This window comes from Zonotrichia albicollis, chromosome 1 (assembly GCF_047830755.1).
Source record: "Zonotrichia albicollis isolate bZonAlb1 chromosome 1, bZonAlb1.hap1, whole genome shotgun sequence".
NCBI lineage: Eukaryota > Metazoa > Chordata > Aves > Passeriformes > Passerellidae > Zonotrichia > Zonotrichia albicollis.
Window position 1 is genome coordinate 82,062,502 of NC_133819.1, and position 18,351 is coordinate 82,080,852.

Here is an 18,351-nt window from a genome sequence, read left to right on the forward strand (position 1 = left end):
GTGTAGAAAAGGACCTTAAAGATCATCCCATTCTGTCTTCCCTGTCACTGTCAGGAAACCTTTCACTAGACCAGGTTGCTCAGAGCCCCATCCAGCCTGGTGTTGAGGATTTCCAGGGATGGGGAGTCCACAGCTTTTGTGGACAACCTGTTCCAGTGCCTTACCACCCTCAGCATGAAGAATTTCTTCCTCATATCTTATCTAAACCTATCCTCCTTTAGTTTAACTCTGCTCCCCCTTGTCCTATCACTTAGTGCTCTTGTGAAAAGTCACTGTACAGCTCTTGTAGCACCTCTTCAGGTACTGAAGGGGGCTCTAAGGTCTTCCTGGAGCCTTCTCTAGGCTGAGCAGCCACTACTCTCTCAGCCTGTCTTTACAGGAGAGGTGCTCCAGCCCTCTGAGCATCTGGGTGGCCTCCTCTGGGCTTGCTCCAGCAGTTCCCTATCCTTCCTGGGCAAAGGACCCCAGAGCTGCAGCACTGCAGGTGGGGTGTCAGAAGAGACCAGAGGAGAGGGGCAGAATCCCCTGCGTGGCCCTCCTGGCCGCGCTGCTTTGGATGCAGCCCAGGACACGGTTGGATTTCTGGACTGCAAGCACAAATTGCCAGCTCGTGTTGAGCTTTTCATCCACAAACATTCCCAGTCTGTCTCCCCAGGTCTGTCTTGTTCCATTCTCCAGCCAGCCTGTACCTGTGGTGTAAATTATAACTGGGTGTGTTACTGTCATGCTGTCTAAGCTAAAAATAATGTTTCAAATTTGACAGCAGTAGCTGTAAAAGCTCTTTTGGTTGTTAAGCTTTTACTTAACAATCCCTTTTGCTCTTCAAAGGGTAATGCCTTCTCTCATATAAAAAGTACCAGCCCAGACTTTTGCACTAAAAGCAATAAGTGTGAAATTTTCCTTTTGAAATGGGAAGCCTCAAAGGATGTGCTTGGAGGGAGCACTCAGACACAATACAAAAAGCAAATTAATTTATTTACTGAATAGCAACTTATAGCTTGTATTTGTAACTCAACTAAATAACATTAATAATTCTTGTTCAGGCAGGTTTGTTACTGATTTTCCTCATAAACCTAAAGGTTTTGAATTATTCATATAGGAGAGATAAGCTTTTTTGATGGGATGTTTACATGAACACTGATGGAATTTGAAGAGGGCTGTTAATTAAGAGGGAGGAAGGGTTGCCTTTCAGCCAGAGTGGCACATGGAATCAATGATTGTTTGCTTATTTGCAGAATTAGAATTTTGAACTAGAGGTTTAGTCTATAGTTATTGACATTTAATCCACGTCAAACATGAAACCAGGCAAAACAGACAAAATCACACTATTTTGCAAGCCTGGGATTTCTGTAGCTGCCATGAGGACAAAGCATCCTCACTGTTGCGGTTGTGGGCTGTCAGTGCTGAGCTCAGGAGCACAGCTTTGTCAGCTGTGGGGGTCTGTGTGAACAGTTGTCATCACCCTCCAGAGGCTGGCATCACTGTCTGGAAGCTCATGCTTCTGTTGTGCTCCCTCAGAGAAACAGATGGGCCCTCTTCTGTAAAAAGGATGTAATTTCCAGATAAAGTTTGTAAAAGCCTTGAAGAGTAATGTCCCCAGTGGTCTGGGGCAGTGGGATGAGAAATGGGAGAGCTGTGCTTGTTCTGAGCTCTCTACAAAGAGTGACTTTATCAGATGAAGTAAGTGTTGCTGTGTAAGAGCACTGGTGCTGCCGGTAAACTGAGAGCATTTAGATCTTAAAACCTGCTGAGGTCTTAAACCATGCTTTAAGAGCACTCACTGGTTTCAGGGACTGCAGGCAAATACTTTTGATCCCAACCTTACAAAAGTGACATGGATGCATTGGAGGAGAGTGAGCCTGTCCTCCTCAGCTCTGTGAAGGACACATGAATCTTGCTGGCATCAGGACAACCCTGGCAGCCTGGGTAAAAGCTTAGGGAGAGTCTCAGAATGCACAGAGCCTGAGAATGGTCTGTCTCAGTCCCCAGAAGGTCACCATAGGGAAGGTGTTGTGACACAGTTCAGTCATAGTTGAATGGATTTCAAAGTCCAGCAGCTTCACGTGGTTCCACAACCACTTGGTGCTCGTTGGAGTGCTGGGTGCGTGGAGCTGAGCTGCCTCCTTTCCTTGATAGAGACAGGGCATGCAGGGTACTGCAGAGACTGTTCTGAGAGCATTAGGAGAATGAGGAGTCTGTGATTGATCTGCTGAAATTAAAGAGAACCCTGAAAGGAAGGATTAATTGAAAGGAGGTTGGATAGTAGAAGGCTAAGCAGTAAAAGTTTTATTGTCTCTGAAGAGTCACTTAGGGTGGGATCTGCAGGGCTCATCAGGCATGCTCTTGCAATGGGTTACCTATCAGGGAACGTGTTTGTGGCAGGTGCACACTGCAGCACTGCCTGCTACCCTCAGAGCTGCCCAATGTCCCTGTGTGTGCAGGCAGCTGCCAGGCTGCCCTCAAGCTTCTCTGACAGCCTCCATTCCTTCAGGCCAGGTCCATCTCCCTGAGATTCCTCCCACTGATGCTTGAGTGCTTCCACCAGTACACCAGCACCTCTCAAGATGTCTGTTCCCAAAAGCTGTGCTGCCACAGGCTGCACCACTTCCTGGGCACCATGGCACAGAGATCCAAGAGAAGAAGCCTGTGGAATTTGTGATGGCAGGTGCAAGGCAGAAGTATGTCAACTTGCAAGCTGGGTTTCTGTGTGGAGGAAGAATGCTGACTGGAGAGCTGTTAACAGCCAAGGCAGCTGCTTTTGAAAGGAAAGAGTTATCTGCTGCTCCTGGCCATTTGCCAGTGGCAAAGATAAACACAGTATTTCATTGTCCTGTGATGCAGCTCAGGAAAAACTGCCAAAGGTGAGAATTGCTATTGTGTACCTGGACAGATGCTCTTGTCCTCTTCTCTGCCTTCCATCCCACTCCTGCCTCGTACTTCATTTGCTGAAGGAAGTGTCTGCACCAAGAATGCTTTCTCTCAAGTGCTGCTTGTAGTAATGTTGCATTTCTCCTGTAAAGGTGTGTTTCACTTTAGTAGGGTAGAAGCAGGGTTTGTTTCTGGAGTCCAGTCTTTCTTCATGGACTAGATGCTGCTGGAGGGATGGGAAGAGGGGCCAGGTGGCAGTGGCAGCATTTGCTGCTTCATGCCTGCTGTGCTTGGGCTGGGCTTTTGGTGTCCTGGAGTTTAGGCAGTGTCCAAGGCAAGGGTGTACAAGAAAACCTAGTCCTTCTTTTGTCACTGGGCTGATGGCTTTCTCACAACATGAGAGCCTTGTTCTGTCTCATGAGGTGTCTGTGGTGAGGATCATGTCTCTATTCATGACCTAAAGAAGTAGGAGGGAGAAGCCAAATGCCCATTTTTCTTCTGCCCCAGGCAGGAGCAGCCCAATCAAAACAACTTGTACTCTTTGTTTGAGTTTGGTTTTTTGCAGGGAGGGGACATTACTAGTTTTCATTCTTGGGAGTGTTCGAATGGCTCTGACCTCTGCCTCTTCTCATTTGCTTTGCACAAGTGAAGTGGGGCAGTCCAGGTTCTCAGAGCCAGGTTCATGTGTCATTTGCCCCTGCTCCCTGGGGGCTCCCTCCCTCTATGAAAGGTCTGACCTCTTCAAACTTCCATCTCACTGACCTGGTAGACAGAAGTCTGGCGTTGTGGGGTGGCTTCTGGAAAGCTGCACTGGCCGCCGTCTCCTTGCCTCTGCCCTGCCCTCCCTCTGCAGCTGACCTCGTGGGGCACAGACCTTGCCTTGTCCTGGGAGGGAGTGCTGCTCTGCTGTCCCATGGCCCTGCCATGGGAGCCAGAGGTCTGTGGGAGCAGTAATTGCTGAGTAGGTCCAAGGAATGTTTTTTTAACAGATTTTTACAGCAAAGATGGAGGAGGGTGTTGCATGGGCTTCTTAATGCTGCTTTGAAATACCCAAGGACTTCATTTGCTCTATGTTTTTTATGCTGGTCCAGCTTAGCCTTTCTTTGGTTCTCAACATTTTGTCATGTCTCTTACCTCCTTTGTTGCCCTGTGCAAAAGGAGAATGAGGCTACAGAGGATGCATGAAATGAGCCAAAGTACATCATCTTCACAAGATCCTAAATATTTGTCTTGGTATGTAATAAAGTGGTGAATATCTTTGAAATCTTTAGAAGTCATTATTTCAATGTGTATTTTTTACATATTGAGAAGTAATTTTCAAATTCTCAAAAATTTGACATATGAAAAATTTAGATGTCTGAATCCCTTAGAGTGATTTACTCTTCTTTCAAGAACAGTTAAGCTACTTTATTGCAGTTGTGTTTCATCACAAATGGATTGTGCTTTTCTGTATGCTTTTACAGATAAATTGTTCTTGAACCATTTTTAAGGTTTTGAACCTCAATATTTTGACCTTTGAAATTTGTTGGGATTTTTTAATGATTATGAAATAGTTTAAAACAGAATGATAGTCATAGAATAGATTGAGTTACAAGGGGCCTTCAAAGATCCTGTAGTCCAAACCTTCTGCAGTAGGGAGGGACTTCTTCAACCAGACCAGGCTGTGCAGAGCCCTGTCTAGCCTGACCATGAATGTCTCCAGGGATGGGACTTCTACCACCTGCCTCTGGGCAGCCTGTTCCAGTTGCTCCTTCACAACCTTCATTGTAAAAAAAGCCTTCCTTCTTTCTAGCCTCTGTTTAAAACCATTGTCTCTTGTCCTATTGCAACAGCCCTGCTAAAAGGTCCCTCCCCAGATTTATTTCAGGCCTCCTTCAGGTACCCTTTCAGGTCTCCCTGAAGCTTTCTCTTTCCCAGACTGAACATCCCCACTTTTCTCAGCCTCCCATCACCAGAGAGGCACTCCAGCCCTCTGACCATCTCTGTGGCCCTCCTCTGGACCATGTCTAACCTGTCTGTGTCTTTCTTAGGCTGAGCTGGCTGCAGCACTCCAGGTGGGGTCCCACCAGAGCAGCTTAGCTGGGGAGAATTCCCTCCCTCACCCTGCTGCCCAGGATTCATTTGGTTTCTGGGCTGTGAGTGCCCATGGCTGGGTCATGTCCAGCCTCTCATCCACCCCCAGGTCCTTCTGGGCAGGGCTGCTCTTAATCCCTTCACCCCCAGCCTGTATTGATACCACTGGTTTTCTGCACCTTGCATTTGATACTCAACATTCAGATGATATCTGAAACAAATACAAGGGTTTTTTTTTTAAGCTTTACTTGGAGATATATCTTTTTGATGATCCCTTGGTAACTTGTTTGTTATTAGCTGTTTCAAATCAGTGAAGCTGTCTTACGATTTAAACATGCTGAAGAAAATTTAGAAAATTACCACAGCATGAAATAAAATGAGACTATGTAAAATGATATTGAGGGACTGCAATTCCAGTGCCATGATGAGTCACATACAGAGGGTTTAGTTCAGTTTTCTGCACCTGTAAGGTGTGCAAACATAACTTCAGCTTTGGGAATCAGAAGTCTGATTCTTACATATCACTAGTGGCAGTGTCCAAAGGCACTTCATATCCCAGTAAATGGACAGTTATCCTTTCTCAGGTTAAGTATTGCTTTTCAGCAGGGAATTGGAATTTAATTTAATTGGAAGTTAACCAGATGTATCACTTCTAATTCCATAGACTTCAGATTAATGAATGAAAGGAATCTAAAGGGGCTTAGAGGAGAAAAAAATCGTGTATACAAGCAGTTAGATATTTTCAGGTTCTTACAGGGGGCACTAGTGAGTACATTGGTATAGTAATTAATTTCAGAATGTTATCTAGCTGTTAATGAGAAGTTACCCGTTACATGCTCTTTCCTGTATTACAAATACTTGATTTAAAAGAAAAAGGGAACTTTGGTTTCAATTATACATTTTTCTTTATTTGTCTCTAAAACTCTCAGTTCAGGGGAAAAGGAGGAGCAACAAAAATGTCAGCTTTCACTTGCCCCATTTAGATTAAACCCTTTGTCCTTTATGCTGCTTCTCAAATCTGTATTTAATTTTTCATTCTTCCTGATCTAGAAGAGTTAGACTATAAACACCAAATATCGCTACTTTCTGCTTAGATGGTGGCTTTTTTTCTGGCTGGGGGACACGTTGTTTTGTTGTGTCATAACTTGCTGTATATGGATGTGCTGTGATGGCGCAGCTGTAGATTAATTGAGGATCATGCTGATAAATCACACAGCATGGAGTTCTGGCTATAGGACATAATGTTTTCAGAGAAATTAAAAAGAAGAATTACTCCTAAGACTGCATCTCTTTCAGTTTGGTAATGTTGTGATAATAGACCTGTACTCCTAACTGACATCCACTTGATAACATTGTTGTGGGAGAGAGAATTATAGGAAGCAAGCAGGGAACAAATCTTCAGTACAAAGTAAATTGAGCAGAAAATACCTTAGTAATCTGCATAAAGAGTAACAAATCACCTCAAAGCAATACAAAATCATAATCTCATTTCATTTGTCAGATCCAGGTTCACTCATATAGTCCTACCTGTGTTATGGTCTTGCATGTATGTTTTAGGTGATTTTTTTTTTTTCTTCTATGAGAAAGGATTTTCTATTTTATTTCCTTCCTATTAAAAATTTGGCAGAGGAATAACAAAATGTGTTGTTTTCAACTTCAGCAGTATCCTTTGGACAGGAGTGGAGAGGGAGGGGCCAGAGTTTAAAACCCTTCAGAATCACTGAAATCTGAAAGCAATACCCCCCCCCCCCCCTTATAGTGCAGAAGCATCTTCCAAATAAAATAGTTGTAGTTTCAAAGTACTGAACCCATTATTGGGTTCTGTAGAGGAATTGCACCTGTATGAATACAGACAAGATTTTACCGCTCAGAATAGAAATGTTTTAGAATGGTTAGTATCCATGACTTTTTTCCTGTGTCCCATGAGCAGGATACCTCCAGAGACTTGTATTTTATTCCATATATTTTCTTCTATTCTCCTTTTTTCATAGAAGAATGACTTGTAACATGTCTGAGCATTTCTCAGGTGCCCCTTGACTTTTGCCACCTGTTGAGGGAGAGCTGTGATTATAAAATCTTGCTCAGGGGAGTACATACTCTGTAAATCTCATCTGCCACTTCTGAGAAATACAGTGTTTGTGCCAGAAACTGTAGGTGTATTTGTCATCTATTTACTGTACAGGTGTAATCTCTCTTTAAAGATTCATCACATTAGATTTCAGTGATGCAGGACACCCATTCTCATTTATATAATTCAGTGTTGCATAGAAATGCAAGGTTGTCATTCATGAAATAAAAATTCAATTCAAACACCTTTCATAAATTTCATTCTTGTAAATCTTTGCTGAACGAAAACACTGCTGTGGTTCAGGTAACTACCCAGTCCTGTCTTTAAGATGACTAAATCTTTTGTTAGAGGATCATTCCTTCTGCATATTACATTTAAAGGCACTCTTAAAAATCACCAGCCCATTATTTTTTTTTTACTCAGGTTGTACTCTATCTCTTTTTTCTTAGTATAAGACTGGCTACTTCTAGAACTATCCCTTTGTCGTAATTTAAGCAGTTCATATGTGGTTTTTCTGAGTACAAGTATACAGATAGAGTAGTTTTTACTTAAATGTATTCAACAACTTTTAAGCTATCATTTGCAGAAGTTAGGTTAATGTTTAGGGTGAACATACCACATGGTCTAGCACTGGAACACAAATGTGATTACCTTAATAACAAAACAACTGTCTATTCCAGAGTGGAAACTACTAATTAGAATAGATGAAGTTTATTAGGATGTTCTAAGAAATACCATTTAGTAGCCACTTGACTACTGAGGATTATAGTGCCCTAAATAAGGAAAACTCAAAATATGAAGGAGAAGATGTCCATGTGCTTGATGGCTGTAGCATGATGCAGTGCAGTCTGTTAATCTGTTATTGTCTCATACTATTTATATATATTTTTTATATATTAAGTGTGACTTCTGTCCGTGTGTTCAGCTTTATGCTGGCCAGATGGACAGGAAACTTCAGAAATTTCAAGAGAATGTTCTTTTAGGAGTGAGGGCAGAGATTTAGTTGCAGTAGTCTCATTTATGTGCATCAGCATGGTCTGTGTGGATTTGCTGTGATTGGGTCATTTTGTCCCACGCACAGAATGTGAAATCATGTATTACTGCAAAGAGGAGGAAAGTGATGTATATGTCTCCTATATTGTGCCATTGCTCAGGGTTGAATTTTATCTCTAGTGAGGAAATTCCCGTGATGAATTTTAGTATGTCAAATTCTGGAAGGGCAGTTGTTGATTTCACTGTTTAAATGCTCGTATAACAAATGAATTAAACTGCATGTTCTTCCTAAACTGAGGGATGGAGCTCAGAGAGAGAAGACACAATCTGAGAAAAGATCTTGGCAATAACGTTTTCAGCAGCCAAAGTTGGCATCTGATTATCACATTATGTGTACGCACCATTTTTTACGTGCAGAGCAGCATCTCTGAAACATGGTAGGAGCTGAACCTGAGAATGAAAGTTGCATATATTACTGAGATTAAAATCTGGCAGATTTAAAATGCAGTCAGTTCCTGGAGGTGGAAAGGAGTGTTATATTTCTTAATACTGGTAACTTGAAAAATGAGGCTTCTCCTCTGTTTGGTTGTAAACAAGGAAGTCGTTCCAGCCTTGAGCTGGAAATCTGAAATAATGAAAATATATAGTTGAAATTCTAATATCTGCATAAAACCCTGGTGTCCACTTGGACTATGTGGATTTTAAAATTATGCTTTAACTATATATGCTTTTGAGATGCAGGCAATATTACTGTGTTGGACACCCTGTAACTCTGGAACCTCCTGGTGGTAAATGACTGGAGGAAAGGATGTAGTATTGGAGAAGGTTATGGGTGGGGGATGTGAGATGGGGCACAGCACTGAAGCCTGTGACAAACCCTGCTGTGGAAGAGGCTGCATTCAGGTTTGGACTTCAGGCTTCACTGAAGACTCATTAAGCACTGTTTTTTCAAAATTAGCTTGGGCAGGAACTCACTCATCTCAGCCACTATATCTGTTGAATTGAAATACAGGTTTCTAAAATACAAATTCTGTCACCATTGCTGCTCGCCAAATCACTTCATCTACCTGTTTCTACATTAGCACTTGCTTAGAAGTACAAAAATCTTTATAGATCACTTCATTTATCAAGTCATTTGCTTCCCTTGCCAACCCTGGTGGTACCAGGTGATTTCACATTAACACCAGCTAATCCACGTAATGAACCCATAAGTAAAATAATTAGTAGTAAAGAAAGGCCAAGTCTAAATTGGCAATGAAGAAAATAATTCCATGATTTTCCATGCTGAGGTTTAGGCAGTGCCAGTTACACAACTTCCCCCAACAGAAAAAAAAAAAAGGAACTAAGACACAGTGTGAGAGTGGGCAAACTGGTGTGGAGCAAGATAGACAAAAGCCTTTCAAAGTGCCCAGGTAACAGCTGTAATGTAAAGAGAAGAATAGCTCAGAAACCAAGGAAGCAATATTTGCAGTGTTTTCTTTGACTCACCCTTTCTCAGCAAAGGAGTGTTCAGCCTTACTGTTACAATTAGTGTTAGATCTAAAGAACACTCTTAGAAAATGGAACTGAAAGGACACCTCTGTGCAGTAGCAAGTTCAGTTCTTCAGTTTTCAAAAATTGTCCATTTTTCTGTTGAAAGACTCATTGAACACAGTATACAGAGCACAAGTGATGTTTCCTTGGGTTTTCTGAAACAAGGAATTCTTCTGCAAAAGAACAGCTTGTAGATATTGCAGAGGAAAGTAGATGATTGGTTGGAGTGTACGCTCACTTTGAATATGTTCATGACCTTCATTAGGATTAGTACTTTACAGCTGTCATCAATGGCAATGAGCCTATGAAATAATTCAGAGAGGCCCTGAGTATTTCCCATAGCAGTGAGGGTGTAGCAGCTAAACAGCCACCTGTGGTTTTTAAGATGGGATGGAAAAGTGAGAAAAATATAAATCTCCTGTGATGGTATCTAGTAGACAGGGATGTTGCCTTGATAAAAAGGCTTCCTCCTCACCATGTCATGAAAATATCTGATGATTAAAATATTGCTGAATACCTACTTGCACCAGCTTGTAGACATGCTAATTACAAGTAGGTGTGACAGCTAGGTGTAACCAGTACTTGAGGAAATTATGACTAACATGTTTGTGGGTGGAAAAGAGGCCTTTTTTGCTATGCACCATCCTGTTCTGTATTAATTTTTTTTAGTTTGCTTGCATTTCCCTTGTACATTGTGTTGTGTTCCCTTAAAAGATATCCTTGTGCAGCAGGGAGACCTGTTTGCCATGACCAGCTACTTAAAGCACGGAGCTGAGCATGGGGAAGCTGACTGGAGGGAAGGAGGTTGTATTTCCCCAACTTGCACAAAAGGGCCCCATCTGGAGCCCACAGAAAGAATTAGGCAGAACAATCCTGGAAGCCCTAAAGGGCTGATGTGTTTGAAATCAAAGGCAGGCTGGCTGGCTGGTGAAGAGCCCATCTCATGAGGATGCAAAGGAAGATTTGCTGAAAAGTCCTTTTCATTTGTCCCTGTCTGAGAATTTTGATTGCAAGAAAAACTAGATAGGACAAAATAAAGAGTGCAGAAAAGCGAGGAAGGAACAAATGGAAAACAAGAGAAATAGAAAGCTGTAGTAGTTTTCACAGTGCTTTTTTCTGGTTTGAGTATGAGAAGTCACATAGCAAAGATGTCAGCCTCCAGAGAACTCCTGTGGTATTTGGTATTTGCAGAAGGTCCTAAATATTTTAAATCTAAACTGAAGCCTTGTATCTTGAAATCCTGTAGTGTTTGGTTTTTTGTTTTGTTTTGTTCTGTTCTCGCTTTGCATGTCTGAAGTACAAAATTGCATGTGCATCTGTATTTTGAGCAGAGGATATGATAGTGTCTTTATCAAATCTTGACAGCATTAGAGGTAGTTGCTAATACCAAGCACAGGGAAGGATTTTTCCCCTCTTTCAGTAAATATTTTCAGTTTCCCTCAACCACATATTTCTCTAAAATTTTATACTTCCCATGTGGAAAAATGCTTCTAAAAGTAACATCTAAGCAAGTTATTATCAGTATTATTAATTATTTTTATATGTAATACCATGCACCTTGAGCAATATTAAAATTGAGTGTTTGTGCTTGTTCCTTTGGATTGCCAGTTTGCTACTAGCTTCATTAACATCTATTATCTTAAACTTCTATGCCAAAAAGGCTGGTATATGCCTTAAAACACTCATTTCAGCGTTTTGAGTTAAAGTGTTTGTGTGTCCCAAGTTTGATGAGGTTTTTCATAATTGACAGAGAAGGCACTTGTTATTTTTATGGTATATTAGGTGGGAAAAGGATCTGCTTTATAAATCTTCTTATAAATTTGGGATCAACAGAATGCACTGCATTTATGTAGTTTATGAACTCATGGTGGGATGGTGGACATTCTTTGCACTGAAAAGATATCTCACTGGGATCCAATTTTCAACTTTCACGAAAGGGTATAAATCAACTGCAAGTGCAAATGCAAATCAGTGAAGAAAACAAATAAAGGGAGAAAACAAAGAAAATAATTTTGAAATCTCCATGAAAGAAACTAGGAGAATGTTAGCACAGGAATTGAGTGTCTTATATCAAATAATAATAAAAAAAAATTACAGGGTAATACCTGCAAATCAAACAGCAGCATCAGTGAGGTAATTTTCAACAAGCAGGTGTAGCAAGATAATTCTCATTAATGAGTTTATAATTTCTGAAGGTCTGATCATTCTTATGTTAACTTGGCAAAATGTCCTTTGGCTTCTAGAAAGTCTGAACTTTTTGGCAGTTCATGTGCAAACTTGGTCTCCCTAAGATACTCAGGTATGGTACAATAGTATCCCTGCCTAGATCAAGGTGTTCCTGCTTTTTAGAGTAGTGGTTCCTAACATCTGCCACAGATGTGAGAAAAAACATTCAAAAGCTGAAAGTTAGCTTCTGAGTATCACATTATGAGCATATTTAGTGATACACCTAAATTTTCAGCATTAATTATAAAGTTGTAATATTTAAATTATAAAGACTGGCTTTTCTATATGCTGTTTCTGCAATCAAGAGAACAATATTTAGGGCATATATCAGGTCTTCAGTGGGTTTTCATTATATTTAACAGGGGCTTTTCTTTCTCTTTGACAGAATTTGTAAGAACATACTAAATGCCTGTGTGGTACCCCAGATTCTCTATTTACTAGGTATGTGATTTTGGTTGGAGTAGTGAGGGGCTGAGATGATACAGTATCTTTTAGGTATTAATGACATGACAAATTAAAGCAAGATCTTAAATGTTTAGGGGACAAACTGAGATCACTGAGACTGTAGTGCTTGATTTGCAGTGTGAAATGCTCAGTTGGAAAATTCTCATTTCAGAAATTCTCAGTAAAACCCTTTTCTCAACCCAAAATTAAAATTCTCCTTTTCAAGGACAGTTCTTACATTGAAGTTTAATTATTGATAATTATATAGACAACTGAGCATGTCATTTTTTGTGCTGGTTCTTTGCTGGCTGCAGCACAGAGTGTGTGCTATGGCTTTCTCTCCAGCACGAGCCAGCCTCAGCTGCAGGTCAGGGACAGTGCAAGCCCTTCCTGTGTGTCTGGAGTGGGGCGCTTGGGAGGGGAGGTCAGGTCCCAGTCACCCTCTCCTTGTGTCTCTGCAAGGCCACTGTGCTGAGCAGGAGCTGTGGGAAGGCCAACCAGTGCAAAAGGAGCAAGCAGAGCTTCAGAAACTTACCTGACATCAGAAACCACTGAATTTCCAGGTAAATGCCTAAAACGTGAGGAGAGCAGTCACTATTGAAAGGTGTTTTCACTTAAGTAAGACTCAATAGAGAATAAATAAGGTTTTGAGTTCTTCTGCTTATTTGATTTTAATCTTCATCTCCCTTGTGAGCTTTGGGACTTTGAAGATCAGAGGAAGGTCTGGTTTTTTGGACACCTTTTCCTTCAAGCTTCACAAAACTAAACCTGCTTCTTCCCAGCGTGGTTATGAGTTTTGATTTTACCTTTATATAGAGGCAGAATAGGGTCAGCGGTAGACAGAGGGAAACAATATGGTTTAACCATGATTCTGCTTCAGCCAAGCCAGATCTCAAGCTCGTGGGAGAGGGAAAGACAGCCCATTTCTCCAGAAACATTCTGTTGCAATTCCTTTTTGTTCCTCTCTTCCCTTGCTGGGGCAAACCCCCTGTCCTTGTCAGCTCACCTAAACTGACCTGGTTCTGGTCAAAATGTAGCTGACTTGGATTTGACAGGACAATCAAATGCAAAAGTAACAGAAAGGGCTGTCTTCAATTGACAAACAGGTTAAAAGGTTGCCTGGCCATCTGCAAATGTTCCTGGTATGTGAATGCTTTCTGGTTCAGTCCAGGTGTGTGCCTTCTGGATGCCCTGTGCTCAGAGAAGATTTACTGTGCTGGGTGAGGAAATCAACTTCTAAATCTGTTTCATTAGACATAATCACTCTGGCTTTGCTGCTTGAATAGCTAAATAGAAGGGAGTTCTCAATAGTTTGCCACAGCCTGAAAGAGCTGCAGTTCACTCAGTAGGTTTGGCTGCCAATGGGTTTTTTTTAAGCAAGGGAAGTATATTGATAGAAGATAACTTTTTTTCAGTTTTACATACACTTATTTTTGTAAAAATGTCTGCTAAAGCATAACCCATGTGCAGTCAATGACAGTGGATGTAGTCAAGTTAGATGTGGAAGCTTTTCTAATGTGTAGTTGTTTGGGTTTTTTGTTTTTCTTTTAATTGATCTGGGTAACACAGTTCAAATAAACATAATTGTGAATGTTTAAGTCATAGATTTGTCTGATTCTCATATTTTGAATATGGCATTTCTGTGTTCATAGTGATAAAATTCAAAAGGAAGTAGCAGTCTGCTAGGAAGGTAATTTGAGAAATGAATCAGAGTGACTTGATAAGCTTGTAGGTGTTAGGATGACAGCCAGTTTCAGTTTATATAAATACTTATTTTGATAACAAGACAAAGGAGAAAATACAAAGAAAACTCAAGGAAATACAGTGGAGTATTTTGCAAAGCAATAAACATTACAATGAAGTTCTTGTTTTCTGCAGTATTGGTGAGAGTTTTTTGCAGTTCCCCACAAAATTTGTCAAAAGGTAGTAGCATATTCTATGGAATGACAGTGCTTAAGAGTATGCTATGTCAGTATGCAATTACATTTTCTCTTTTTCACTTGAAAATATTTCTGGTATTTTCTCTAACATGTTTTATTACTCTTTTTCTCACAAGGCACCTGATTTTGGTTTTGAACTCTGTATTTTCTGTTAAAATGTGATGTTTGTCTTTCTAACACTGAATTTAGCATGATTTGTGCATGGTGTGTATAAATATGGTGATACTGTTAATGTATTTGAACTGATGCAGTTTTATGAAAAGGTCTGTGTGTCTTAATTACTCATTTCTTTAAGAAGTATGTATATATATACAGACTAGTAATTAAACTAAAACAGTACATGTAAAATGTTACTATATATGTGAGTAAATGTGGTTATAGAATCATAGAATGGTTTGGGTTGGAAGGGCCCTTTAGGGTCATCCAGTTTCAGCCCCCTGCAATGAGCAGGGACCCTTTCAACTAGATCAGGTTGCTCAAGCTCTATCTAACCTGACCTTGAGCACTTCCAGGGATGGGATAATAGATAAGTAGGTGATCCCACATTCTTATGTTTGGAATGAAGTTACAATACTTGCTATTGTAAAATTAAATACTTTTGGACCATAAGAAAAAAAAACTAAAATAAGTAAAAAAATTCAACATAAATTTAAAATTTTCAGGTGTAATAATTTTGATAAGTACAAGGTCATACAAAACCATGTTAATTGTATTTAAAGCTCATTGTATTTCATTTGCTGACACTTTGAGATAAAATGCTTACAATCCCTTTCATGAACATATAATGCATTAAATATTTCTTTTAAAACATGCATGCCAATGTAAAATGATTTGGGAAATCTGTTATAAAAACCTGTCTCTTCAGTATGTGGTTTTGTCTGCAGTTTAGCATGTGAATTTGACCCAGCTAAAAACAGCCCTGGACTCAGGCCACTCCTTTTGGCAAAAGAATTCTTGTTGTCTTGGGACAGGAAGAAATGGCAACCACCATGAGTTCATGTGCCACTTCAAACAGTCCAAATTTTCTTCTGAGCAGATCCAGCATTTAATTTGTATCTGTCTCCATGCCAAAGATCATGTGGGTATTGGTCCTCTTGCCCTTACAGTGGTAATCCATTTGCCATTAACTGGACTTTGGTTCAAAAATACTGCATGTTTAATCCAGTGGACTGCTACCCAGTGCTGTAACAGAAAGATAATGGGCTACAAGAGAGATTAATAAGATTTTTGAGTCGCAAAAGCATTAAGCCAGTTTTAAGCTATTGGTTAAGCTGCTCAGAACTGGTAATGCATTAATCTTGAGCTGTGGTGTATGAGCGCAGCCGCTGCTGGTGTGCATTAAGACATCTACATGGTCACCTTGTGCTTAGCTCTTTTTCAGACTGAGTTACAATAACACTCTCCTAAGTCTTAAGGTGAATTTCCAGGAGATGGGTTAACAAAGCATAAGCAGTCAATCTCAGTAGCAGGTGTCTGGTTTTACCTGCTTTATGGATACCAGGGCTACAAATCTAGGGTGGCTGTGTATTTCTTCTGCTGGAGAGCCTTCTGTCTCATTTTGGACTCTTGAGCCTGCTTTGGTCCTCCTCCTGTTGGTGGATCTGACTGACTTCCACCCCTGCAAGGACTGCAAAAGCTTCACTCAGTGGTGGTTGTGAACCTTAGCTTGAATATTCATTCCCATGCTGCTTCTGCACTTAATTTCATGTTAGTGCAGTTAGAACCCTGGGTGAAAATACCTCTCCAATCTGTTTAATTGGAATTAAGATCTTCTAGTCCAGAACTGGCATGTCATTTAGAAATTTGTTTGATGGTTATTTCCTTCTAAGGTTTGGAAAATGACAATGTTGCTTGTTTCTTTTTGTTTGTTTTTTTCTCATTCTTTTTGAACCCTCGTTTTCTATGTGTGTGTTTTTTTTTTCCTCTGCCTAGACCTGGTTAACCATTTCTGTGAACAGGTCCTCAATTTTTTACTTTGTCCCTACTTTCCTGTCGTAGCCCCATCTTCCCCTGGTGTCGACTCCGTACCCTTACAGCGCACAGGCAGCCAGCACGGCACACAGAACGCAACCGCGACCTTCCAGAGGGCCAGCTATGCGGCCGGCCCCGCCTCCAATTACGCAGACCCCTACCGACAGCTGCAGTATTGTCCTTCTGTTGAATCACCATACAGCAAATCTGGGCCAGCCATCCCACCCGAAGGGACCTTGGCTAGGTCACCTTCCATTGATAGCATTCAGAAAGACCCCAGGTGGGTGAAACCTTCTTCATTGTCTTTTATTTGCCGCTCGCGATGAGGGTTCTAATGGCGGTTTGCTTTGCGTGTTTCTGCTGGGGGATGTAAAAGAAACACCCGTGGTGGTACGCTAAAGACTTTGGTTGCATGACAGCATTGTCGTAATGCCTCACCTTGGAAAGCTCTCATGAGCAATGAAATGATAGGTGTGGTCATGAATGTGTGTGTGTTTAGCCTGCTTTCAGTAGTGCCACCCCTCAAAAGCTTAAGTAATTTTCTCTGGAAATGGGAGGAGTGGAGTGACTGTTGGCTCTGTAGCCATTGTGGATTGAATTTTCAAGTTGCTTCTTGGGCAGAAGTTGTTGCAGTTCTTGCTTTGTCTACATGTAATGTTTAAAATGCTGCAGAAAAGGATATTTGCATGTTGTGTGGTGAGACTGAGCAATGTGAAAACAACATGTAACCAGGGTTGTCTTTCATCCCATGTGTTGTACAGGTTTGCAGTGCCAGCATGTGGTAATAGAATGTATGATTACAGTTTTGCAGAAGTGGTTATTGCTGTGCATGCTTTTCAAATATTTAGCACAATTTTTAATGTTGCTGGTGACCATCCTAATCTACTTAGGGAAGGTGCAAGGAGGAAACTTTACAGCCCAAGCAGGCACATAGATTAGAGAGAGAGTTTTCTGGGAAATTATTTGACTTCTATGGTAACCGCAACACTGCTAGCTGGAATCCTCAATGCACTTTGCAATTCTGTTCAGTTTTCGGAGGGAAAAGAAATCAATTCCCTTTAGTAACTTGAGTTTAAACTTGTTGAAAGTGTTAGTTTGTACCAATGTTTTTCTTTGGCAGATGATGTGATTTATTTGTTTGTTGTAATGTGTAATTTAATGATAGAAGAGTCCAAAAATTTGCCTGCAACAAAAATGCTGGAGGTTTTTAAGTCACAATTTGAAGAAACTTCTTTCCCAAAATCTAAAAAAATAAATTCATAAACTGATTCTTTACTTGTTTAGCAGTATAGCAATTCTTTCTCTCTCTCCACCCAGGAACAGAACAGCAGATGACATTTTGCAGCACATCAGAAACATCACTGCTTGCAGGGTTTTACTTGTTGAGAACACTTCTGTCTTCAAGCTTTTTTTCTTCCCTCTTAGCTTTAACTGGAGAAATTTGAAAAAAAGTTTGTATTTAATTGCTTCCTTTCTTCCCCCTGTGCCAAAGCAAACATTAGTAACAAGAAGGGAAAGGTATTTTTCTGAAATAATGGTATTATATTTCTATTCCAGAATATAAGAGCCCGTGTATAAAAAAGAGCTTTGCTTCGTAATTGTGTTATGTTGAAAGTTAAGGAAACTTACATTAGGAGTGCACTAGACCAGATGAGAAATGACTGTAATCTATATGAAATGTTCTCAGGAGAAGCATGATGGTGTTGAAAATGCTGTTCCCTCTAAACAGGAAAGAATACTTACAGTATCTCTACAGGTCTTAGATATAATATCTTTTTAATATTATTATTTTTGGTTTTTTTGTTCCATTCCTGTGCTATCACTTTTTAACTGTTAATGTATAGAATATGTGCTAGTATTTTTCATTTGCTTCTTTTTTGGTTCTTCCTTGTCGTGCCGTTTGTACATTCATGAGTATTGATTTCTGGAGGTAAAATAGGAGCGAGGAAGCATCTAGATATAAAATGAACTTCATAAACTCTTTAGAGGGGATCATTAAATATTATTACTGATTACTGTTAGATAGGTTGGAAATCTGTACAAAACTTTTGTAAATGGGTTTGCATTACTCTTGAATTCATTTATTTGATCCGTAGGCTGTGTGTGGTGTATATTAGTATTTCTACCCTTGCATGTTGGTTTGAATAATTCTGATAAAGAAATGTCAGAAACACACTTGGTTATGTTATGCCTTAGTCCCCAGAAGCCATACTCCACCGAGGCAGACTGACTTGT

General features: G+C 40.4%; 1 protein-coding gene across 7 annotated transcripts in view; it reads left to right on the forward strand.

Annotated features, from left to right (window-relative positions):
- The window catches only part of CTNND2 (catenin delta 2), a 638,971-nt gene that overhangs the window by 395,652 nt on the left and 224,968 nt on the right, over window positions 1-18,351 (forward strand). For all 7 annotated transcript variants that reach the window (XM_074545751.1, XM_026791790.2, XM_014265131.3 and 4 more), the window contains one exon: window positions 16,144-16,396. In XM_074545751.1, the coding sequence (XP_074401852.1) occupies window positions 16,144-16,396 (253 nt within the window). The remainder of the gene's footprint in view (window positions 1-16,143; window positions 16,397-18,351) is intronic.